Source organism: Vigna unguiculata, chromosome 8 (assembly GCF_004118075.2).
Source record: "Vigna unguiculata cultivar IT97K-499-35 chromosome 8, ASM411807v1, whole genome shotgun sequence".
Taxonomy (NCBI): domain Eukaryota; kingdom Viridiplantae; phylum Streptophyta; class Magnoliopsida; order Fabales; family Fabaceae; genus Vigna; species Vigna unguiculata.
In genome coordinates, this window is record NC_040286.1 from 32524915 (window position 1) to 32551741 (window position 26827).

Genomic DNA, 26827 nt, shown 5'->3' on the forward strand with positions numbered 1-26827 from the left:
ACGACTTTCGAACAAATTTCGATCGGTGACAACATGACCAAATTTGGGCTAAGGTCGACTCTACAAAATTTCAGTTGAGATAGACTTGACTGGATTCCACTGAATTTCGGCCAGGGCCGATTTTGCCTAATACGACCAAATTTTGGCCAGTGTCGACTTGGCCAAATATGACCACATTTGGGTAAGGGCTTGATCAGTCAAATTTCGGTCAGGGTTGACTCCACTAAATTCGTCGGTCGGGACCGACTTGACTGAATATGGCCAATTTTCGATCACAGCCGAATAAGTTGATTATAGTCAAATTTCGTTCGGGACTTACTCGACCGAATACAGCTAAATATGGCCAAGTGCCGACTTGACCGAATTTTGGTCATGACCAACTCGACTGAATTTGGCCAAATTTAGGTTAGGACCGACTCGCCTAAATATGACCAAATTTCGGTAGGGATCGACTCTGCCGAATACGACCAAATTTAGGCCATGACCAACTTAGTCAAATTTTGGTTGAGGCCAACACGACCGAATTTTGACCGGAGCCGACTCGACTGAATTCGGCCGAATTTCGGTCGTGGCCAACTCAGTTGAATACAACCAAATTTCGATCGTGACCGACTCATTTGAATACGGCCAAATTTCACCCTAGGCCGTCTCAGCCAAATACGACCAAATTTTGGTCAAGGTCGGCTCAGCCAAATCTCAATCAAGGCCAACTCGATTGAATTCGACTGAATTTTCACTAGAGCCAACTAGGCTAAATACAGTCAAATTTTGTCTAGGTCGACTCAGCCCAATGTAGTCAAATTTGGGTCGGGGTGACTCAACTGAATACTTCCAAATTTTGTCCAGGACCAGTTGGGCCAAATTTTGATCGGGACCGACTTGACAGAATTTAGCCTAATTCAGTCAAATTTTGTATAAGGTCACGCCAACTCAATCAAATACGATTAAAATTGGAGTAGTCCGTCTCAACTTATAGCCTAACCTAACCAAAAATATAAATTGAAAATTTGGATTGGATATTTTGGATTATCCATTTTGAAAATCTAGATTTAGAGTATGGATATACAATCCATAAAATATATAAAATGTAGATCAGATTGATATCCAAATCCAATAAAATGGATTGAATTTTTAATAAAATGAATATTAAATGAATTGGATTATAGCAAAAATGGATTGGATCATGAAAATTAGATTTTTTGCCCATCCTTAGTTTAACTTTTCAGATCATTCTCTGCTTCCTTCCGCTCATTTAAGAGTTCAATAAATATAAATTATTGTTGTTATCCTCATAATTTTTATTTTTATGTGTTAAATAAACATTAATTATTACTTTTACCCTCATATTTTTATTCTTTCAATTTTATATGTATTTAATCTCTATATATTAATACATTTTTTTACAAAAGTATAATTTAAATTTGTTAGTACATATTTATGGATACATTAACAATTCTTTTATTAAACTTCTAAAATTTTCAATTAAATTGTAAACTTTAAAGTTTATGAATATAAATTTTAAGGTTTAGTGTTTACGGACGTCTCACGTCTCACGTCGCACATCTCACGTCGCACGTCTCTCACGTCCTACGTTCCATGTCTCACGTCCCACGTCTTTCACGTCTCACGTCTCACGTCTCACGTCTCACGTCTCACGTCTCATGTCTCATGTCTCATGTCCCACGTCCCACGTCCCACGTCTCACGTCTCACGTCTCACATCCCAAGTCTCACGTCTCACGTCCCACGTTTCACATCTCAAGTTTCAAGTTTCACGTCTCACGTCTAACATTCCACGTTCCACGTCCCACATTCCACGTCTCTCATCACGTCTCATGTCCCACGTCTCACGTCCCACGTTCTACGTTTCACGTTTTACGTCTCACGTCTCACGTCTAACGTCTAATGTCCCACGTGTCACGTCTCATATCACACGACCCACATCTCATGTTTCATGTCTCACGTCTCACGTCTAACGTTCCACTTTCCACGTCTCATGTCTCACGTCTCTTGTCTCACGTCTCACGTCCCACGTATCACGCCCAGGTCTCACCTTCCACGTCCCACGTAGCACGTCTCACGTCTCACATTATTGCACTGAAATACTTGATTCTTTCATAAAATAATGGTGCTTTGGTTTACTGGTTGCAGTATAGCTAAGGTTCTTCTTTGTTTTTTATCCTTCTTCAGATAATAGCTTCTTATTGATCGAAAGAAGAAAAAGAAATGACATTATTTTACCGAAAATAGGAAAACTAACCTTATGCAACAACAGTAATTTGAAGCTTTTTCAGATGTCTGCTATCATTATATGCATGATTTTAGAAAAGTTTTTAGATGTTGGCAGGCAATATTTTTTTATTGGTTTTCTGTTCTGACATTCAATATGCGAAGAAATGTGTCACAAAATTCTAATCAAGGGTGGGCAAAAAATCCATTTTTTATAACTCAATCTATTTTTCATATGATCTAATCCATTTAATATATATTTTATTAAAAATTCAATTCATTTAAAATCCATTTTATTGGATATGGATATCAATCTAATATATATTTTATGAATTGGATATCCATTCTCTAAATCTATATTTTCAAAATGGATAATCCAAAATATCCAATCCAAATTTTCAGTTTATATTTTTGGTTAGGTTAGGCTAAAAGTTGAGTCCGACTAGTCCAAATTTAGTCGTGTTTGATTGAGTTGGCATGACCCTATACAAAATTTGGCTGAATTCTGTCTGCACTGGCCTGAGTCGACCTAGACAAAATTTGACCATATTCGACCGAGACAACCGCGACCAAAATTTGGTTGTATTCAGCCTAGTTGGCTCCAGTCAAAATTTGGTCGAATTAATCGAGTTGACCCCGGTTGAGATTTGGCCGAGCTGACCTTGACCAAAAATTGGTCGTATTTGGCTGAGACGGCCTAGGGTGAAATTTGGCCATATTCAAATGAGTCGGTCACGATCGAAATTTGGCTGTATTCAACTAAGTCGACGACAACCGAAATTCGGCCGAATTCAGTCGAGTTGGCTCTGGTCAAAATTTGATCGTGTTGACCTCGACCAAAATTTGACCGAGTTGGTCCTGGCCTGAATTTGGTCGTATTTGACAGAGTCGATCGCTACCGAAATTTGGTCATATTTAGGCGAGTCGATCTTAACCTAAATTTGGCCAAATTTAGTCGAGTTGGTCATGACCAAAATTCGATCAAGTCGACACTTGGCCATATTTAGCCGTATTCAGTCGACTAAGTTCCGAACGAAATTTGACTATAATCAACTTATTCGGCTGTGATCGAAAATTGGCCATATTCAGTCAAGTCAGTCCCGACCGACGAATTTCCGACCGGCGAATTTAGTGGAGTCAATCCTGACCGAAATTTGACTGATCAAGCCTTGACCCAAATGTGGCCATATTTGGCCAAGTCGACTCTGGCCAAAATTTGGTCGTATTAGGCAAAATTGGCCCTGGCCGAAATTTTGTCGAATCCAGTCAAGTCAATCTCAACTGAAATTTTGTCGAGTCGACCTTAGCCCAAATTTGGTCATGTCGTCCCCGATCGAAATTCGTTCAAAAGTCATCCAAGTTCATCCCATGGTGAAATTTGGCCTCGTTGGCCTCGACAAAAAATCTGCCAAATTTTATGGTGTCAGCCCTATCGAAAATCTAATCCACATCCATTTTGGATCCAAATAATGGATGTGGATCCAAATTTGTTTCCATATGGCTGACACCAAAGAATTTGACAAATTTGGCTGAATACTTCCAAATTTTGTCCAGGACCAACTGGGTCAAATCTCGATCAGGACTGACTTGATAGAATGTGGCCTAATTTGGCCAAATTTTGTACAGGGTCACGCCAACTCAAACAAATACGACTAAATTTGGGCTACTCTGTCTCAACCTTTAGCCTAACCTAACAAAAAAATGTTAAGTGAAAATGTGGATTGGATATTTTGGATTATCTATTTTGAAAATCTAGATTTCGAGAATGAATATCTAATCCATAAAATATATAAAATGTAGATTAGATTGATATCCAGATCTAATAAAATGAATTTTAAATGGATTGGATTTTTAATAGAATGGATATTAAATGGATTGGATCATAGAAAAAATGGATTGGATCATAAAAATTGAATTTTTTGTCCACCCTTATAATATATGTAACTATTAGATGAATTCATGGAAATTTTCAAATATCCAAATCAGTCGGAAATTTGTTAGAAATAATTAAACATAAATAAATTTAAATTTTTATAATCTTTTTTAGTTAACTACTTGTAGAATTTCTTGGTAATCAATTGTTAATAAATTAAAATTATTGTTAGTTTATTGATGTTAAAAAATTCGTCGATAAAATGTTATTTGATAAATTTTATCGATGAATACAAAAATTTGTTAGTAATTATCAAGGCCTAAATTTATAGGTTTCGTGGATATAATGACCCATGAATTTTGGATATCAGTAGAAGTTTGTTGATAAATATCACAATTTGATATTATTTTTCCTCTACTTCACTTCTTTTTTCTTTTCTTTTTCTCTTCTTCTTTCTTTTTTCCTTTCTTTTCTTTTTCTTCCTCCTCCACTATTGTCACCACCATTTTCGCCTTTGACTCATCTTCCTCTTCGTTCTCTTCCTTTTCCAACTTGTCCATCACCACCGCCTTAACCTCTATTATTGTTGTCGTCGTTTTCACCGTCTCCTCCATGACTATCATTGCCACCTCCTCCTCTTCTTTTGTTTTCCTTCTCATCCTCCTCATTCTCCTTGTTCTCTTTTTGTTATATTCTTCTCACCCATATCCAATTAATTTATAACACATTTCGTTAAATAAAAATACAATTACCAACGAATTTGTAAAAATAAATGAATTACTGACAAATTTCCAAAAAAATTGATTATTGATTTACAAACAAATTTTATCACGATATAGTCAAAGCACAAAATATTTTTTGCACATATTTTATTGATGAATTTGTGAATATGAGCATGAGCATCCGAATATGTAAAGCATGAGCATCCAAATATGTGTCTACTCAGTAAATCCAAGTATGAACGTTTGAATATGTTACTACTCGATAAATCCAAATATGAGCATCCCAATATGTGACTACTGGTAAATTCGAGCACGAGCATTCAAATATGTGACTAACTCTGAAAATCATGTTTATATTCATAGTTTGAATTAGTTAATATAGACAATTAACTAAACACATGCAAATCTCTTGAAAAACAATTTTCAGACTTTTCAAAATACTACTTCAACGATTTGGTAAACTTGCCAAAGAGTTAACAACTTCCCATTTATTAGTATTTCTTCTCAATTACCCTTTTTTTTTACTTAGAATCAAAGTCCATAAACTAACACCATTCACTTTGAAGTTAAACAAACTTTTCACCCTTTGATGCCATCACTAGAGCACTTTGTTGATTTACAAATAGACTTACAATTTGGTCCTTCACTTATTAATGAATGTAGTTCTTCTAACTAAGATATATTAACTTTTTTTTTTAACTCTTACACGATGTTTTGTTTTGTTGATTGAATTGTGTATACCATTTGACCACAAAAACAAGTTAACACATTTAAGTTAATAAAATTACATCAATTCTCGAAAAGATGTCACATCAAATTGTAAATATTGTTGTCAAGATTTGATTGTTAGAATATCATTTTCCAACAAATTTTGTTTTCTATAACAACTTTTTATAGTCAACAAACTTAAATGTTTGATTCCACAAATTAATCTTTACTAAAATGGTTTTTTCAATATTTTTTAATAAATATTTGTAACGATTTTTTTTGTCAACAAACTGAAATGTTTAATTTCATAAACTAATCTTTACTAAATATTTTTTTCAATAATTTTTAGTAAATATTTATAAAGGCTTTATTTTCAACTGGCATATGACGTCAGACACCGGAAAAAACAATGCTACGCTAAATACAATATTTAATGCTATTGAATATTTGACTTTCCCTGTCCCAATAATAAATAAATAAGTGCTATTGGTAATGATGAAGGCTTTTAAATACTTTCTCATCTCTAGTGTGAAAGGTGTATCGGGAAAATTATTGGCAATTCTAAAAAAATGATGAACACAATTATATTTGTTTTGTATTTGGTGATTAATGCTGTAAACCCTGCAGTTTCCTCTGTTCAAGATGCACTCACAGAAGAAATGGAAATACAACGACAACTAAATCCTATCAAAACTATTCATGTATTTTATAATCTTCTAACGAGTTGTTCTATACTTTCTTTCGTTTGAATCCGATTTTATTATATGACTAATTTTTTATATTTATTATATTTTAAATTTTGTAGACAAAGTATGGAGATATTGTTGATTGCATGGATATGAACAAACAATTAGTGTTTCATCATCCTTTACTAAAGAATCACAAGTTACAGGTATATATACATCAATTTTCTAATATTTTTCTTATGATATTCACTTTTATTTAGATGTGTTAGTTTGGTACTCGTTTTTGAAAATGTATTAATTAAGTTCTACCTTTTAAAAAGATGTCTCAATTAGATTTTTTTATAACAAAATTATTAACGTCATTAACGGTATTGATATTTAAAATGATTTACAAAATTAAGATTTTATACTTACATTAAAATTTAGTGGTAGAAGTCATGAATGAACAAAGTTAATAGCGTTAATAATTTTTTTTTCTGAAAAAAACCTAATTGAGACACTTTTTTAAAAGTTAGAATTCGATTAATACATTTTTAGAAGCGGATATCAAACTAATACATATATAAACAAAAATAGATACCATATAACTAATTAAATCTAGTTTTAATATGTGTTTGTGGTGTTTTATTGCAGAAAAAACCTAGTTTTCGAAAACCAATTGAAGAAACAGGTATCAAGAATTTACAAGATAAACACCTCTTTGGACTTGATAAAGACCAATGTCCTAGAGGGACAGTTCCTATTCGAAGAACAATAAACAAAGATATTATTCAAGAAAAAATATTATCAAATAGTAGTATTTTAGTCAAAGAAGTTCCTGGTCTTCACGTATGGTGTCTCTCCTAATTGAATTTCAATTTTTTAAGTTTTTTTTTTCTATAAATTACATTATGATTAATATTTAAATTTATTTAACTTTGTAGATTGCAGAAATGGCCGTTTCTTCAAAATTTGGTCCATATTATGGAGTTAGAGGAATAAACAGCATTTATAATCCAAAAGTTAGTAAGGATCAAATGTCTCTTTCTCATCTATGGATTCAAAATGACGGTAATGCCAAAATCAGTCTTGGATGGCAAGTGAGTTTCAATTTTATTATTGTACACATTTTTCAAGTAAATTTTATTTGAAAAAGAATTATTTAATTTATGTTTATTTTATTATATATCTATATATATATATAAAAAAAAAAACCTGTGTAATCTCACATTTTGATATAGGTTTCACCGGGATTGTACGGTGATGATCGAACCCATTTATATGCATCATGGACGGTATGAACATTTATATCAACATCAAGTTCGAGTTTTGCTTCACATGAATATCACTTCTCACTTTATTTTAACTTAGCAAACATTATTGTAAAAAACAAAAAACATGAATGTTTCATTTCTTAAGAATCTAATGTGATGTTAAAAAATGTACAGAATGACAATTACTATAAGACGGGATGCTACAATTATCAATGTCCAGGTTTTGTTCAGATTCATCGTAGAATTTATCTTGGTGCACCTTTTATACATTCATCTTCTTATGGTGGACAAATTTATGATTTTATCATTGCCATTAATCAGGTAATGTTCTTGGCATAACTTTTTTCATGTAAAATTGTACCATACAAGCATGTGAGGTATTATTCTTGACAAAAAATTGTGTACATATATTTTCAGGACCCATTGACCAAAAACTGGTGGATAAATGTAAAAAATTATGATATCGGATATTTTCCTGCAAAATTATTCTCCAACATGAATTTGGCAACTAAAGTAGGGTGGGGTGGAAGAACATTAACTCCTCAGGGTTCTCTTAGTCCTCCAATGGGATCTGGACATTTTCCTGATCTGAATTATGCTCATGCAAGTTTTTTCAGAGAGATCTCTTTTAGAAATACATCAAAGAGAAATTCTGGGCCTGAACACTACCAAGTAGAAGAATACATTGATAAACCTACTTGTTTTGGTTTTAGATTCTACGGTGATGTTCGTGAAAGTCTTCATCATTTTCTTCAATTTGGAGGACCCGGCGGTAATTGTGGACCTTGATTAGTATGAACTTTAAAAAATAAATATATATTGTTATTAATTATCATTATTTCAGATGATTTCTTTTTCTACCATTTTCATATTTTCATCAATATTTATAATATTTCAATATTAAAAAAATTGCTGGAAAAATGGTTGTAAACTCTAACGCAACACTAAAATATACCCGACGCAACACTATTACCATGTCGACTTGGTCATGGGAATCGAAAAAAAAAAAGAGAGAAGAAGCTAATTTAGTCGTCAGATTTTACTATTGTTTTTTTACGGAACCGAGTAGTCATATAAGATAAATATTATATGATTTAAGATTTCCTCTGCTCCTTGAGATATCTTCCTTTCATTTGACCAAGTCCAAGCACGTTTCTCATCTTTGACTTAGAGCTAATAGGAGATGTGTAAGGTCATGGATGATAAATAAATCCATTCTCGTTTTTATGAAAATTTTTTGTATTGATTAGGGATGAGATCGACAAATATCTTACTTTTTCAATTGAACATGACATGAAGATTTACATATTTGTTTCTCGTCATATTATTCATCCATATTTAAATTATTAAAATATTCATAGTCGATTTAATAATCATATATATATATATATATATATATATACTACACACTTTTTATTTTTTATTTATTTTAATTATTTAATTTGTTATGAAATTCATTCGTATATCTCCAAAAATATTTTAAGTCTTATCACAACTTTTATGTAATTATGTTCAAATCATGTATGACAATTAAATATCTTTTATATCTCACATTTGCATATTTCTACTATTTTTAAATATTTTAATTTATTGTATATTTTTTTTACATGAAAATGTTTAACACTATCAATTTAAGTGTTCAATAACATAAACTTTTCATTTACTGGGTTATATAAAAAAATATTTTTATTCTATTATTATTAATTTTTGTCTCATCTTGAAGAACTTTTTTATTTCGCTAAAACATCTTTCGTTACCTATCAACAGATTAGGTTGATACTTGAAAAGTTTTCTTAGATCTCTAAGCTATTTCTCATCTTATTATATGGTCTCTCAAATTATTTTTATGATACACATTTGACCATTTTTTTTAATATTTTTATTTTGTTGTTTATTTTGATCACGTAGAATACTATTTTGATATTTTTTATATAATTATTTGTATTTTCTAAGTCATTATCATACGTGTAATTTTATCATTGTAATTGTATAAATAAATTGTATTTGCTATAATATAATAATTTAATATAATTGTCATGGATTTTTTTTATCACCATCCAATATATATTGAAGTTCAAAAGATTAAATATCTATGTTAAAATTATACTATTATTAGCTTAAACTTTGTTCTTGTGTGATTTTGATAAAGTAATGATTTATAACTTTTATTAGTGTAGGAAATAAGAGACTTCATCAGAATTTAAAAAATTAAAGTAAATAAACATTTTTTTTAATTTGAATATTTGATTTTCTTTTATAGATTTTTTAAAATATTTTTAATTTTTAATAAGTAAGTCATATTAGTGTTTGCAAACTTAATAAATATTTTAGTTTTGATGAAATTTATTTGGTTCTCTAATTTAAAATGTATACAATTAAAATATATAGTATTATAATTTTTTTAAAATATTTGATATTGAAAAAAAAAACTTATTATTTTAATATCGAATATGTGATAATATTATCGTAACTTATGAATGAAAATATAAGATACCATCATAAATACTAATAAATGGCTTGTGATAACCGTCGAAATGACAACGCAATTGTTAAACTGCCCTAGATTACCACATTAATAGGCTATATCTACAACTATTAAACTAGTTAGCTCTTGAGATCAAGAAACCAATCTGGTCACTGACTGCCTCTGAAAGAAACAAAATTAGAATATTATAAGTAATCCTTTGTGTTAACCTATTGAATGCTTATATAATTAAACCATGAATTCATATGACCTTTGTGGTCATTCTGCAAAAAAACTTATTTCTTCGTCTGCATTTCATCGTGTGGTGTGCATACGCATGAACTTAATTTTAAACAGTATAATTCATTCATCTATTTAAAGAAGGATTAAACATGTATTTTATTCTCAAATTATTTTTAAAAATTGTATTTTATATTTAAATTAAATTTTATATTTATTTATCTCTACATTTTATCAAATTTAAAATTAATACACATTGTTTTTATAATAATTTAGGAAAAAAACATATTACTCATAATTTAATTATAATTCAAAAATAATCATTAAATGGGAATGGTATTATGATTAAGGGAAAAAAAATTAGTGTCAAATATATTATAAATAAATAATTTTTATTAACTTAGTGTTACATTTAACCTTTGTCCTATAGGGAGATAGCAAATGGATAGAAATGAGGATAGAATGAGTTTCACTGTCTCATATACAGGGATGACAACGGGTCGGGTCGGACACGGATAATGTCTACCCGTAACTCGACCCGCAAAAAAAAAAATTCGTTCACTACTTGCTCGTTTACCCGTTAGGTATCCGCTTAACAAATATCCGCGAATATTTTTAAAACCCACAGGTACCAGTGGATACCCGATACCCGCAAATATTTTAAAAAAAATATTTTATAAATTTTTTAATATAAATTTTAAAAATAAAATATAAATTAAATTATAATTATAATTATAATTAAATTTGACATAATAAAATATACTGTTAATTTTAATTTTAATTAAATTTAACTTAATAAAATATATTTTTATTTTTATTTTTATTTTTTTACGGATAACGGGTACCCGCGGGTACGAATAGTATGATACCCGTACTCGACCCATTTATAAACGGGTATTAAAATACCCGCTATCTGCTACCCGCAAGTATTTATTACCCGCGAGTAGTAACTATCCGTCACGGATTTTATCTGCGGATATCAGCGGTTTGTCATCCCTACTCATATATATCTTCAAAGAAAAATATATTTTCATCTCCATGTTAAAATGTCAATTTTTTTTCACCCTCATCTTCAGCAGGTAATGAGTATATACTTGTACTCATAATCCCGTCTCTTATTGTTTCAATATTTATTAATTAACTTTTATAAAATAATAAAAAATTACGATAAATAAATTATAATATTATCAAATATTCAATATTAAAAGGAATTCTTTTTTCTTCAATATCAAAGTTTTAGAAAAAATTTATAATTTTATACATTTCAAATTAAAATACCAAATAGAATTTTGTGAGAACTAAAACATTTACTAAATTTACCTAGTTGATAAAACTTAAAAATATTTATTAAAAAAAAGGAATATAAATATTTAAATAAAAAATATTTTAAATGTATGTTATTTTCAATTTTTTAATCTCTAATGAAATCCTTTTTTTATTGTACACTAAAAAAACATAATATATCACTTCATCAAAATCATACAAAGAACAAATATTAAAGTACTACTAATAATTGATATTTAAGATAAATTTTTCATCTTTTGACCTTCAATTAGTTTATAAAAACTAAAAATATTTAAAAAAATATAAAAAGAAAATAAATATTTAAATTAAAAATATTTTAAATGTATGTTTTACTTCAATTTTTTACACTCTAATGAATTTTTTTTGTACACTAAAAAATTTATAATACATCACTTGATCAAAATCACACAAAAAATAAAGATTAATTACTGATTTAGTTCCCTAATTTCTTAGTTTGGTTCTATTTGGTCTCTAGTTGTTGATTCAATTTAGTCCTCCAATCCCTTCAAAAATGTTCAATTTGGTCTTTTCCATTAAGTTGGAGTACTGTGTCTGTCCGTACGTGATACGTGTCAAGCCGTGAAATTCTCAATCTTTTTCTAATTTTTTTATTTTTAATTTTTTTTCTAAAAATATATAAAATGTCACATGTTAGGTTATCATCGCGTCACATGACAATTTACAGTTGTGACATGTGACAGTGATAATAGTTATTTTCAATTTAGTCAACTATTTAAATTTTTGGTTCAATTTAGTATTCCTATTTTTTAAAACGATTTAATTTTGTCATTTCCAATTTGAAACCAAATTAGTAAATAAACTTAATTACAACTTTTATATATATATATATATATTAAAATAACTTTTTTGAATTTATATATCAAATCATTTCACCTAAATACTCAAATTATTTTATTTTTTACAATTTTTACCTTTGTAATTTTTCATACTTAAAATTTTTTACACCTACTTCACGAGTCTACATAAGTGCTTGCCCCCTTTAAGATTTGTATCCATTGATCAAATTGGCTTACATCGACTTTTTCTCTTCATCCCTTATTAGGTCAAAAGTGATATATCTAGTCAGAATAATATACAACTGAACCAAAATTTGGGTGAATCAACCTAAAATTAGACTACGAACTTACTTAACATACCACACTCAATTCAAACATATAAATTTCAATCAAATATATCAAACTTGCATAAGTTCAACATTAGTAACCAAGTCACTTAAGCAATCAGATTATCTATCTTATGGTACATTCATAGATTGAACTCGCTTCCCTTACCTAGATCAAGTTTTTTTGGCTTAAGCTAAACTCCAAAAACTCTCACTCTCATAAGACACATAACACTTATAAATAAAAAAAACCTCAAATCAAAGATTTAAACATACCCTTATAATATTAAAGAAACAAAGATCCATCTTGATCCCAAAAGAGTAACCTGTAGACACACTATCTCCATGCATGTAGAACCTCTAAAAATTGACTCAAGAAAATGGATAAAGATAAAATTATTCATAATAAAATTTTGATCAGATAAAATCATTCTGCTCTACATTAGGATCCTTCTGGTCTTAAAAAAAGATTATGAGATTTTATAAAATCAGATAGAAAAGGAGAAAAAAATTGTGTACATAGATGGTGATATTTTTTTTATATGAAACTTGAATAAAAAAATATTCATATTTCATTTTAGATAATATTACTCTTAAGCTATTTTCTAGAGCCTTATAGGTTGTAGGTTGTGACAACTTATAATCTAAATCTTTGTTCTAAAATTGAAAAGGTACAAAATTTAATCATAATAATTTGATTAAATATTTCATAACAATTAAAATCAGGTTTTTTGTTTAAATAAAAAATTATAATAATATTTAAAAATATTGAATGAGTTAATTTAAATATCTTGTCATCTTAATATTTAGCTTAAACAAAAGATTTTTAAAATTCAAAGAATTAAAATAACAATAGTGAAAAAAAATACATAAATAAATTAATAAATTGGTTTGGACGTACATCTCTATTAATTCTTTTCATGATTTTTGGGCCGTGATTGTTCATATTTTTTTAATAAAATATAAATAACAGAAATTTATATTTATTAATACACAACTATTTCTATGCAAGAACTGTGTAACTCAAATACTCAAATTCTCCCTTATACCTAAAGATACGTCAAAACATGAATCCATTTTAATCCAGCTAAATAAAAGAAAATATTTTTCTTGTATCAAACTTTACACAATAATAACAATAATAATGACAATTAATTTTTTAAAATAATAATATATGTTTAAAAATTATTCTTTTATTTATTTTAGGGTGAGACTAATATTTTAAAATTATGAATAATATTCTCAATTAATTATGGACAACCATATTTATGATGGCTGCCGTATAATGCTAATGCTTTTCCTATATATGTAACAAACGCCCGAATTCAAAAATTTGGTTTAATAAACTAACTTTTTTTTATTAATTTTTTCAATATTTCCTTATTAAATATTGGTGATAACTCCTTATTTTTGGTTTTCTCCAGTCTCTTCCAATCCCGGTTGCGACAGATATTACTAGAGACAATATATCATCTCTGAAAATTTTTATGGACAACAATAATGATAATTGGAAAAACGTTTCTAACATATTATCTTTATCAAACACTTTAAGACTTTTGTTTTTTCTACCATTAAATGTTATAATAATATGATATTTAATGCTATTAAATATTTAAAACGTTTCTAACATATTATCTTTATAACACTTTAAGAATTTTGTTTTTTCTATTATTAAATGTTATAATAAATATAATATTTAATGTTATTAAATATTTAACTTTACTTCTCTAAGTAATAAGACTCAAATACTATCATATGAGAACAAGAAGTTTAAAGTTATAAAGAAGAACTAATATCCATTCTTATTCAAAGTTAAGGGTGAAAAATATATTTAACCAAAATAATAAATATAAAACATTAATATTGAGTTTTAAATACTATTTTATCACTAGTGTGAAACATAAGAATCAAAAAGTAATTGACAATCTTGATAAAATGATGAAGACATTGATCTTTGTTTTGGTTTTGGCGAGCAGTAGTGCAAATCCTAGGGTTCATTGTATTCAAGATACACTCACAGAAGATATAGAGCTACAACGCCAACTAAATCTCATTAACAAGCCTCCCATTAAAACTATTCATGTATTTATATGTTTTTAATAAAATTTCCTGATACATTCTTTTGGTTAATCCAATGTGATTATGGTGACTCATATTTTTTTTTTTATGTTTGTTATATACTTTAAACTCTGAAGACAAAGTATGGAGATACAGTTGACTGCATCGATATCAATAGACAACCGGCTTTTGATCATCCTTTATTAAAGGATCATGTATTACAAGTATATATGTATACTTTAAATAGCATCTAACTTTCGATCTTTCTTTGATTGCATCTTCTTAGAGTTTCAATATATGCTTTTGTTGTTTAATTGCAGAAAAACCCTAGCAATCGAAAACCAATTGAAAAATCAAGTATAAAGAAATTACTAGGTACACTCGCATTTGGATTTGATAAAGACCAATGTCCTAAAGGCACGATTCCTATTCAGAGAACAAAAAAAGAATATCTTATTCAAGAAAAACAACTACGAAATAGCAGTATTTTTACCAAAGATGTTCCTGGTCTTCACGTATGTTGTGTCCTTAAACTGAATTCCAAATTTTCCTTCTTTATTTCTACAAATTAGGTCATATTTGATATTTAAATCTATTGAATTTGCAGGTTGCAGAGATGGGTGTTTCCTCAAAATTTGGTCCATATTATGAAGTTAAAGGAACCACTAGCGTTTATAACCCAAGAGTTAGTAAGGGTCAAATGTCACTTTCTCATGTGTGGGTTCAAAGTAGAGGTGAAAACAAAATCAGTGCTGGATGGCAGGTAAGTTTTAATTTTATTATTATATATCCTTTTTCTAGTAAATATTATTCAAAAAAGAATTATTCAATTAGTGTTTATTTAATGATATAGAAAACAATACCTATCTGATACCACATTCTAATATAGGTGTATTCGGATTTGTACGGTGACAATCGAACCCATTTTTATGCATCATGGACGGTACGAACATTTATATAAACATCAACTTCGAGTTTTGCTTCACATCAATATTATTTTCTCACTTTACTTTAACTAAGGAAACATTTGTGTAAAAAACGAAAAAGAAAAGAAACATGAATGCTTCATTTCTTCAAAATGTAATCTGATGTTAAAAAAATGCAGAGAGACAATTTTCGTAAGACGGGATGTTACAATGTTCGATGTCCAGGTTTTGTTCACAGTAATAGTTATGCTTATCTTGGTGAACCTTTTCTGAATATATCAGTGTATGGTGGACCAATTTATCATTTTTCCACTTCTATTAGTCAGGTAACGTTCTTGTCATACATTTTTTCATGTAATATTGAATAATACATGAAGGTGAGGTATTATTCTTGACAAAAAACTGTATACATACATTTTCAGGACCCAGTGTCAAAAAACTGGTGGCTATATGTAAACAATGTTGATATTGGATATTTTCCGGTAGAATTGTTCTCCGGCATGAATTCGGCAGATGAAGTAGGATGGGGTGGAACAACATCAACTCCTCAAGATTCTTCTAGTCCTCCGATAGGATATGGACATTTTCCTGATAGAAAATTTTTTCATTCATGTTATTTCATACGCATGTCTTATATGAATATATCCAAAAAAAACAATGAACCTAAAAAACATCAAATAAAAAAGTACATAGACAATCCTGAGTGTTTTGGTCTTAGTTACTATGGTAATCTTCATAAATCTGTGGATTATAGTATTCAATTTGGAGGACCTGGTGGTAGTTGTAGTAATTGATCAGTTACATTTTAGTTATAAATTTCAAAGAAATAAGTACTATTATTATCAATATGTCTAATGATTTTAAATTTCTATGATTCTCTTATTTTGATCAATAATTCTGATATTTGGATATTGAAAAAAAATATGCTATAAGAATGGTTACAGTTAACTATCAAAATATAACGTTGGTCAAAATGAAAACGTCATTATGAATTCTAATGCGCTCCGCAGATACGTTCTTTTTTTCAATTAAAATTTAAAATAAAAATAAATTAAACGATTAAAAATTTTATATTATATTTTTTAAGGATGTAAATATAAGATACTATTATAATTGAAATTTTAAATTCTTATAAATTAAATTTTAATTATTAATTATAATAAAGTAATTTATTATGTAATTGTACAAATTATTTTAATTTATTTAATTGAAAACATTAATTAATTAAAAATTTAAAAAATATACATAATTAAATATTTTTAATATATATATATATTTTAAATAAAAATAAGAATTTTAAAAAATTAAAAAAATTTTGTAGGCTGGCACTCAACCTATCCTTGGGACATGTCACAAATTTTAACTTGTTTTATTACGATAGGTGTCCCGACTTATTTTTGACAAATCGGGTCAGATCAAAATAAATAATACTCATATGTCTTATCGTGCATAACTCTAGCTCTAGCTAATGTGAGCCAAAACAAATATATAATCAAGTAAATGATTTGGGTGCATGTCTAGAAGGTAATTAATGTGACAAGTGATTCTGCCATGGGCCCCCTAAATTTTAATTTTTTATTATATTTTGACAAAAAAAAATTAAACTTAAAAAAGAGAGGTATATAGATAAAAAATAAAAGAATAGATTCACTTCTTAAAAATGATAAAACTAGATATTCACGAAAATGAAAACAAGACAGATCCTTCCTTTACATATTTTGAATTCTTCACCTATTTTGAAGGATGATACTAAAACTTCAATTGTTGAATTAGAGAGTTTGTTCATTTTTTAAGATGAGAATAATTACATGCGCAGGTGAGAGGTTTCATATTATCTCTTCGAAAGACATCTTAATATTGAGTATATTGTTTTGACTTCTCTCCAAAATTTATGATCAAGAACCGCTAGTGCAAATAAGACTCTTCAAATAAAACTCTGATACCATATTAAGTAAATGGATTTAAGTCTAACTCAATCCTATGAATTATCAACCACTCATTTTTATGGTTTTCATATTATCTTATAAATGGATTTAAGTCTACTATATATTAAATGTTATAATAAATATGATATTTGATGCTATTAAATATTTAAAACGTTTCTAACTGATTATCGTTATCAAAGACTTTAAGAATTTTCTTTTTCTACAATTAAATATTATAATAGATTTAATACTTAATGATATTTAATGTTATTGACTAATCAACTTAATCAATAAATGGAAATCATTACTATTCGGTTTTAAATACTCCTCTTATCTCTAGTTTGCAAGGGAGGTACCAAAAGCAATTGTCATTTGTGAGAAAATGATCAACACATTGATCTTTGTTTTGTGTTTAGTGATAGGTGGTGCAAGCCCTACAGTTCACTGTATTCAAGATACACTTAAGGGGGATAAGAAATTGGAAGAACAACTAAAACTCGTTGACAAGTCTCCTATCAAAACTATTCATGTATTTTACATTTTTTTAGTAAAATTACTTTATACATTGCTGTATCATATAATTATATAGATTATTAATCTTTTATGTTTATTATATTTTAAATTTTGAAGACAAAGTATGGAGATATTGTTGATTGTATTGATATTAACAAACAATCAGCATTTGATCATCCTCTATTAAAGGATCATGAATTACAGGTATGTAATTATTTCCTTGAATATATCAAACTTTCAATTTTTCTTTGATTGCATTTGCTTCTAATTTTAATGTATGTTTGTCTTGTTTAATTGTAGAGAGAACCAAGTTTTCAAAAGCCAACCGAAAAATCAAGTACGAATAATTTACCCAATAGATCCATATTTGGACATGATGGAAATCAATGTTCAAAAGGAACGGTTCCTATTCGGAGAACAAAAATTGAAGATCTCATTCGCCAACAAAGTTTATTAAATAGTAGTATTTTTGTTCAAGGTATCCCTGGTGTTCACGTATGTCTTCTCCTCCAAGTGAATTTCAAATTTTCATGATTTATTTTTGGGTTACATATGTATTTATTCTTTAACTTTTAGTGAAAATTAGAATTAATTCATTTTGAAAACTTTGATCCAATTTAGTCCATCAACTTTAGAGCTGTGTGGATTTAGTCGTCCTTTTAACCGATTTTTATTAAATTTACTTGATGTTTTAAATGTGTTCCATGATATCATTTGAGTTGTTTATACCGTTTCACACATTTTTACTTAAATGTTAGCCAATAAACTATCATAAAACGCATTCAACACACTAAATAAACTTAACAAAGTTTAGTTAAGAGGACTAAATTCACCCTGTCTTAAAGTTGAATAACTAAATTGGATCAAATAATTTCAACTTTCACTAAAAATTAAGAGAATAAAAACATATTTAATCCTTTATTTTTTGTAAATTACATCATGATTAATATTTAAATCTATTAAACTTTGTAGCTTGCAGAAATAGCTCTTTCTTCAAAATATGGTCCATTCTATGGAGTTAAAGGACGAAATAGCGTTTATAAACCGTTCGTCACTAAGGGTCAAATATCACTTTCTCATTTATGGGTTCAAAACGGACCTGTAGAAACTAACGACAAAATCAGTCTCGGTTGGCATGTGAGTTTTAATTTTATTTTAATTTTATTATTATATACCTTTTTCAGTAAATATTATTGGAACAAATTTATTTAATTTGTGTTTATTTGATGATAAAGAAAACAATACCTATGTAATATCACAATTTGATATAGGTGTGTCCGGAGTTGTACGGTGACTATGAATCCCATTTATATGCATCATGGACGGTATGAACATTTATATGAACACCAAGTTCGAGTTTTGCTTCACATGAATACTTCTCATTTTCTTTTAACTTAGTAAGCATTTCTATAAAAGAAAAAGAAAAGAAACATGAATATTTCATTTCTTCAAAATCTAATGTAATGTTAAAACATTTACAGAGAGACAATTACCATAAGACGGGATGCTACAATCTTGTCTGTCCAGGTTTTGTTCAGACTCATGATGCTATTTATCTGGGTGAACCTTTTACAATTGTATCTTCTTATGGTGGACCAACTTTTGATTTTCTCACTTCTATTACTCGGGTAATGTTCTTGGAATACATTTTTCATGTAATATTGTGTGTTCCATGCATGTGAGATATTATTCTTGAAAAAAAATTTGTGTACAAACATTTTCAGGATCCATTGACCAAAAACTGGTGGCTACGAGTGAAAAATCATTATATCGGATATTATCCTGCCGAATTGTTCTCGAACATGACTACGGCAAATAAAGTAGGATGGGGTGGAAGGACAGTAACTCCTCATGGTACTCTTAGTCCTCCGATGGGATCTGGACATTTTTCTGTATTGGACTTTAATCATGCAAGTTATTTTAGGCTAATAGCTTATAGAAATACGTCAAAAAAAAGTTATGGACCTAAACACTACCAACTAGAAAAATATGTCGATAAACCTGATTGTTATAATCTTTTTTACTATGATAATCTTCGAGAAAACCTTCAGAATTCTATATTTTATGGAGGACCAGGTGGTAATTGTGGTGATTGATTAATTGTCTTTTTGATATGAACTTCAAAAATAAATATTGTTATTATTTATTTCAAATGATTTCTGTTTTACCATTCTCATATTGGTCAACAATTCTAATACTCTAATATTAAAAAAATTCACTACATTAATGATTGTAATTAACTAATGAAATATTGTATCGATAAAAATAAAGAAAATATTAGAGTTAATCTAGTAAACTCTAATCCAACACTAAAATAATTATATAGATAAGAGGTAGCCTCCTAACATAAGTGAAAGTAAAAATAACTAATAAAACCAAGTTAGGTCGAAGTAGGGTGCTTAAATTGATATTTTTTAATTTCTAAGAACGAAAATGGAATTCGTTTAGTTTTCTTAATCCAGTTACGTTAAATTTTGTTAATGTGTTAAACATGTTTCACATTAGTATTTGAGTTGTTGGCACTATTTGACATGTTCTTATTTCAATGTAAACTAAAAAAATGTGTTTGACAATAGAAATTTGATTTGCTACCTCTCGTCTCATTCCATATTGGATACCTATTTAAAAAATATCTACAGATTTTAAAAAACTTGTAGATATACCGATAGTATTAAATTTTTTTACAGATTTTAAAATGAAATCTAAACAAAATTACAAAAGAAAATATAAAATATAATATAAACTAAATATAAATATATTACCCATACCCGATCTTGTTGCCCTAGAGTATTGGACTAGGAGTGTTATTTGTATGTTTGTGTTCGAATGGTAGAGCTGTGTTTTTTATGATGTCCATGCCATGCATATCTTCCTATGGTTAGGGTAGAAACCAAGGTAGATTAGAATTAGGTCAGAGTAAAACACATACATAATCATCTTAACTTATGCATAATCTATTATAAATCAATATGATGCGAAAAAAATTAAAAGGTAGCTGAAAAGTTGAACAATTAATCAGGTAGGCTAATAATCTAAGATTAAAGACCTAACTAATTAGGATAATAATAGAATCGATTAAAATTCTCATAACAACTATATTTGAACATGAAAGCTAGTATTCCGTGATCACGAAATTCAGAAATTGAATTATGGGAAAGACTAAGACAAAGCATTCTTGGTGCACATTGAAGGAAATAACTAGAGTTCATCAAGATCTTTTAAGATTGGAATTAATTACATGGATCTTGGCTTGTCAAGATCAAGGAAGAGCAAAATTGAACAGGTGTATTCTGTTATTGATTGTGGCAGAGCTTAGTTATATTGTAGGGGATTTCAAAATTATATGTAATATATATTATATTAATATAAATTGAATTAGGTATTTTTTTTTATAAAATACTAGTATAAATACACAAGTTGTCGCGTTTGTGTATACACATTTTCTAAATAAATATGATATTATATATATTAGTAGGTGAAGATATTATAATTTTATTAAGTTAATATACAAAGTAAATTTATATTTATTAAAAATAGAGTGAAATAAATGAAAAAAATAAGAGAAAATATCTAGTAATGAATAAAAAAAAGAAGAAAATAGTTGTTAGAATAGTTTTATCGAAAACATGTAGAAACAAATGTTAGTCTTGAAAAATAAATAAATAATAATTTATGTTCTATATTAATTTTATCTTAAATCTAGTTTATGTATGTTCTATATTAATTTTATCTTAAATCTAGTTTATGTGAGATCTCTAACTGTTGGATCTTTCAAGAGGATCATCATGGAGATACAACACGCATAAGCATGAGTCCAACCTACACATAAGGAATTGACATCACTCTTGACTAAAAACCTTAAAGCAATGAGTTTATGAGTGTCACAAGCTAAATCGTGACAGGACGACAAACTAAAAAGAAATTGGTTTGGAAAATGAGATTTTAAGTCGCCACCTTAGTTTATTCTGGAAAACTATGAAACTATGGAAAACCATAAAAATAAAATAATTAAAGTCTGTGAAAACCAAATTTAGGGTCCGGGAGTTGGTTATGCTTATGGAAGGTATTAGTACCCTACAGCGTCCGCCCAAAGGCGGTATCTTTAATTTAATTTGCAAAAGAGACGTGTTTATTTTAAATACTTACATTCTCCACAAATAAAAAAATATTGAACAAAATTATTTTTTGAGTGAAAAGGACCTAACAATGATTAACCTTGGTCTTATGTATTTTCATTAAAAATAAGAAATCATGGTTATGTAGTTCTTTGTAAAATAAGTAATAAGTTTGATTAAATTATTTAATTTTTGAAAGTTATCTTATGACATTTTTGAAAATAAGTGTCATGTGACGTGTGTGACCGGGTTGACACTAAAAATATTTGTTATATTTTGTACTTTTGAGAAGAAGTGGTCGATAAGACACCAAAACATTTCTATGATTTTTATATTTATATTTTGAATAGGAGTGTTATGCGTCGCGAGCAGTTGAGTAGACACAAAAAATATTTTTACAATTTGTTGTATTTTCAAGATGAAGTATGTGCAATGTAAGCGGTCGAGTAGACACTAAAAGAGCAAATAACAAAAAAAAAACATAATTTTAGTTTTGTTATGAATTAATGTCTATTGATTTGATATAATTACTCATATAATTGATATTGATATGATCGATTACTCTTTATGAAATATTTTGTATTAACTATTTGATTTATATATAAATATTACTCGTCCTATAAGTAATAAGACACACATACAAACAGAAGTTACTTCTTACTCTCTTATCCTCTATTCTTCCTCTTCTTCTTCTCTCTCTTATTACCTTTATTTTATAACAAGTTTTTAATTATTTTTATTTTTATTATCTTTGAAAAAAAAATCATTCTTATTTTTATTTTAAATATTTTTAGAAAAAAGTGAAATATATTAAAAAAATTATGGGATGAAAAATAAAATCGATAATGCTACAAAATGAAAATGGGGGAAAGTAAACAAAATTTAAAGAAAGTTTTTTAATTAATTTTATTATTTTTTAAAACAATTTATTTTATTCCTTTTTAATTATATGGTACTCAAATTTTTCATTTTTACTCAATGTAAAACTTAAACTATCACTTAGGTTTTGAGCACTAACCCACACCTTCATGTATAAGACATTGTGCACTCATGGTAAGGACAGAAGTATGGGAAACGAGGAGGGCTCGAATGCAGGTGACTAATAAGTTCAAATTTCAAATGAGACTCTGATACCACTCATTTTTATGGTTTTCATATTATCTCTAGCAAATATTGTAAGAATTTTGTTTTTTCTACTATATATTAGATGTTATAATAAATATGATATTTAATGCTATTAAATATTTAAAACGTTTCTAACTGATTATCGTTATCAAAGATTTTAAGAATTTTCTTTTTCTACAATTAAATATTATAATAGATTTAATAGTTAATGATATTAAATATTTAACTTTACTTCTCTAATTAATAAATATAAAACATTAATATTCCGTTTAAATACTATTTTATCACAAGTGAGAAACATAAGAATCAAAAAGTAATTGACAATCTTGAAAAAATGATGAAGACATTGATCTTTGTTTTGGTTTTGGTGAGCAGTGGTGCAAATCCTAGGGTTCATTGTATTCAAGATACACTCACAGAAGATATAGAGCTACAACGCCAACTAAAGCTCGTTAACAAGACTCCCGTTAAAACTATTCATGTATTTTTAATTTTTTAATAAAATTTCCTGTTACATTCTTTAGGTTAATCTAATGTGATTATGGTGACTGATATTTTTTTTATGTTGTTGTATTTTAAATGCTGATGAAGACAAAACATGGAGACACAGTTGACTGCATTGATATTAATAGACAACCGGCGTTTGATCATCCTTTATTAAAGGATCATAAATTAAAAGTACATATATACTTTGAGTAGCATCTAACTTTCAATCTTTCTTTGAATGCATCTTCTTATAATTTCAATATATGCTTTCGTTGTTTAATTGCAGAAAAACCCTAGCAATCGAAAACCAATTGAAAAATGAAGTATGAAGAAATTACTAGGTACACTCTTCTTTGGATTTGATAAAGACGAATGTCCTAAAGACACAATTCCTATTCGGAGAACAACCAAAGAAGATCTTATTCAAGAAAAACAACTACGAAATAGCAGTATTTTTACCAAAGATGTCTCTGGTCTTCACGTATGTTGTGTCCTTAAACTGAATTCCAATTTTTCCTTGTTTATTTCTACAAATTAGGTCATATTTGATATTTAAATCTATTGAACTTTGCAGGTTGCAGAAATAGGTGTTTCTTCAAAATTCGGTCCATATTATGAAGTTAAAGGAAGAACTAGCATTTATAACCCAAGAGTTAGTAAGGGTCAAATGTCACTTTCTCATGTGTGGGTTCAAAATGGAGGTGATAACAAAATCAGTGCTGGATGGCAGGTAAGTTTTAATTTTATTATTATATATCCTTTTTCTAGTAAATATTATTCAAAAAAAAAAGAATTATTCAATTAGTGTTTATTTAATGATATAGAAAACGTTAAATTACGTTTGTTGGAATGGGCAGACGTTAAAAAAGTCAGATAATTAACGTGGGGTTTTTTCTGGACAGACGTTATATGGATGACGTTATAAGATTTTTTTGTGTCAATGATCTGATCCCACATTCTAATATAGGTGAGTTCGGATTTGTACGGTGACAATCGAACCCATTTTTATGCATCATGGACGGTACGAACATTTATATAAACATCAACTTCGAGTTTTGCTTCACATGAATATTATTTCTCACTTTATTTTAACTAGGAAACATTTGTGTAAAAAAAGAAAAAAAATAAAACATGAATGCTTCATTTCTTCAAAATGTAATGTGATGTTAAAACATATACAGACAGACAATTTTCATAAGACGGGATGCTACAATGTTCGATGTCCAGGTTTTGTTCACACTAATAGTTATGCTTATCTTGGTGAATCTTTTCAAAATTCATCTGTGTATGGTGGACCAATTTATTATTTTTCCACTTCTATTAGTCAGGTAACGTTCTTGGCATACATTTTTTATGTAATATTGTATAATACATGAAGATGAGGTATTATTCTTGACAAAAATTTGTATACATACATTTTCAGGAACCAGTGTACAAAGACTGGTGGTTATATATAAACAATATTTATATTGGATATTTTCGAGCAAAATTATTCTCCAACATGAATTCAGCAGAGAAAGTAGGATGGGGTGGAAGAACATTAACTCCTCGAGGTTCTTCTAGCCCTCCAATGGGATCTGGACATTTTCCTGATACAACTCGCAACGGATAGGAAATGAATATTAAAAATAGATACCCGCTACTCGTGGGTACGAGTATTTTTGATACCCACATGTTAACGGGACGGGGGTACGGGGTATCATAGTATCCGTACCCGTGGATACCCGTACCTGCTAAACTTTAATTCACAAAATTACCCTCATATATATATATATATATATTAGTAAAAAGTATTTTGTCTTCATTTTTCTAAGTATTGGTAGGTTGTCTTCTTCCAAGTACACCCTTGACATTCTTCTCTTTCTTTTATTTAAAATTGGGCATATACATCAAATCCAATATAGACAATGGACAATGACATTTATGGTATGCTTGTTGTCAAATGATGGAATCAAAATAAGAATACTTAGCACGTGGTAATTGAGGTTTATTATTTGTTTATTTTGTTTATTTTTTAGGAATTAATTGGAAAAATTGGACTTCTTTTTTATCTAAACACTAATTAAAGAATTTTCATTTTGTTGAACGTCATTTTATATTTATTTTTATAATTATTTGGACTTGTATGAACTTGAGTTTATTTAAACTTTATTTAAAATTTATGACAGTGATGTATTTTATTTTATTTAAATTTATGATTAAATATTTTTTTTAAATAATTTTGTAAATATCTGCGGGTATCCGTGGATACCCGTGGATATGAAAGAAATAGGCGGATACCCGCATAACAGATACCCGATAGATATGGGTACGGGTACGGGGCAGATATTTATCCAGCGGATAGGGTACGGGGGAGCTACTACCCGTATCATACCCGTCCCGTTGACATCCCTAGCTCAGATACGTTTTCTTTAATTAAAAATTAAAAATTAAAATAACTTAAAAAATTAAATACATGTTTTTAATATATATATATATATATATATATATATATATATATATATATATATATATTAAAAATAAAAAACAACGTTGCAGTTAACTATCAAAATATAACGTTGATCAAAATGAAAACGACATTATCAAAATAAAAATTGAAAAGATTAAAAAAAATCGGTAGTCTAACTCCTAACCTATCTTTTAGGTTGTGTTTCTTTGTCTGGATGAATTTGAGAGAGTGTGTGAAGATGAATTTGTGTGGATTTGAGTGGATGAATATATATATATATATATATATATATATATATATATATATATATATATATATATATATATATATATATATATATATATATATATATATATATATTAAAAATAAAAAATAAAGAGTTTTAAAAAATTGAAAAGATTAAAAAATAATCGGTAGTCTAGCTCCCAACCTATCCTTTAGGTTGTGTTCCTGTGTGATGAATATGTGTGTCTTCTATAATGAATTTAGAGGGTAAAGTGAGTGTGTTTGAAGATAAATATTATGAAAGTTAGTGAAAGATTTGATTGATGTGATAGATAAAATAAATTGTGAAAATAAATAGAATTCGAAAGTTACCAAAATATCTTTGGTACAAAAAAAGAATGAT

The 26827-nt window shown here is 28.3% G+C and overlaps 4 protein-coding genes across 5 annotated transcripts; all 4 read left to right on the plus strand.

Annotated features, from left to right (window-relative positions):
* The first annotated feature begins 6055 nt into the window (after positions 1 to 6055).
* On the plus strand, positions 6056 to 8308 carry LOC114195597. 2 transcript variants are annotated; one of them, XM_028086116.1, is made up of 7 exons: positions 6056 to 6232; positions 6337 to 6423; positions 6851 to 7045; positions 7141 to 7296; positions 7438 to 7491; positions 7645 to 7791; positions 7888 to 8308. In XM_028086116.1, the coding sequence occupies exons 1-7, from the start codon at positions 6101 to 6103 to the stop codon at positions 8257 to 8259; spliced, it is 1143 nt and encodes a 380-aa protein (XP_027941917.1). In that variant the 5' UTR covers positions 6056 to 6100; the 3' UTR covers positions 8260 to 8308. The 2 variants fall into 2 exon arrangements, with proteins under 2 accessions (XP_027941917.1, XP_027941918.1); XM_028086117.1 differs by lacking the exon at positions 6851 to 7045.
* Positions 8309 to 14493: 6185 nt separating this feature from the next.
* On the plus strand, positions 14494 to 16404 carry LOC114195525. Its single transcript, XM_028086029.1, has 7 exons — positions 14494 to 14684; positions 14798 to 14884; positions 14981 to 15175; positions 15268 to 15423; positions 15550 to 15603; positions 15766 to 15912; positions 16009 to 16404. Exons 1-7 carry the CDS (start codon positions 14538 to 14540, stop codon positions 16378 to 16380), a joined length of 1158 nt encoding a protein of 385 aa, XP_027941830.1. The 5' UTR covers positions 14494 to 14537; the 3' UTR covers positions 16381 to 16404.
* Positions 16405 to 17851: 1447 nt separating this feature from the next.
* Positions 17852 to 20141, plus strand: LOC114195524. The gene is made up of 7 exons (XM_028086028.1): positions 17852 to 18040; positions 18142 to 18228; positions 18325 to 18519; positions 18997 to 19161; positions 19296 to 19349; positions 19506 to 19652; positions 19749 to 20141. The coding sequence occupies exons 1-7, from the start codon at positions 17894 to 17896 to the stop codon at positions 20118 to 20120; spliced, it is 1167 nt and encodes a 388-aa protein (XP_027941829.1). The 5' UTR covers positions 17852 to 17893; the 3' UTR covers positions 20121 to 20141.
* A 3934-nt stretch (positions 20142 to 24075) lies between these two features.
* Positions 24076 to 25362, plus strand: LOC114195126. Its single transcript, XM_028085517.1, has 5 exons — positions 24076 to 24231; positions 24325 to 24480; positions 24718 to 24771; positions 24932 to 25078; positions 25174 to 25362. Exons 1-5 carry the CDS (start codon positions 24076 to 24078, stop codon positions 25360 to 25362), a joined length of 702 nt encoding a protein of 233 aa, XP_027941318.1.
* The last annotated feature ends 1465 nt before the right edge of the window (positions 25363 to 26827 follow it).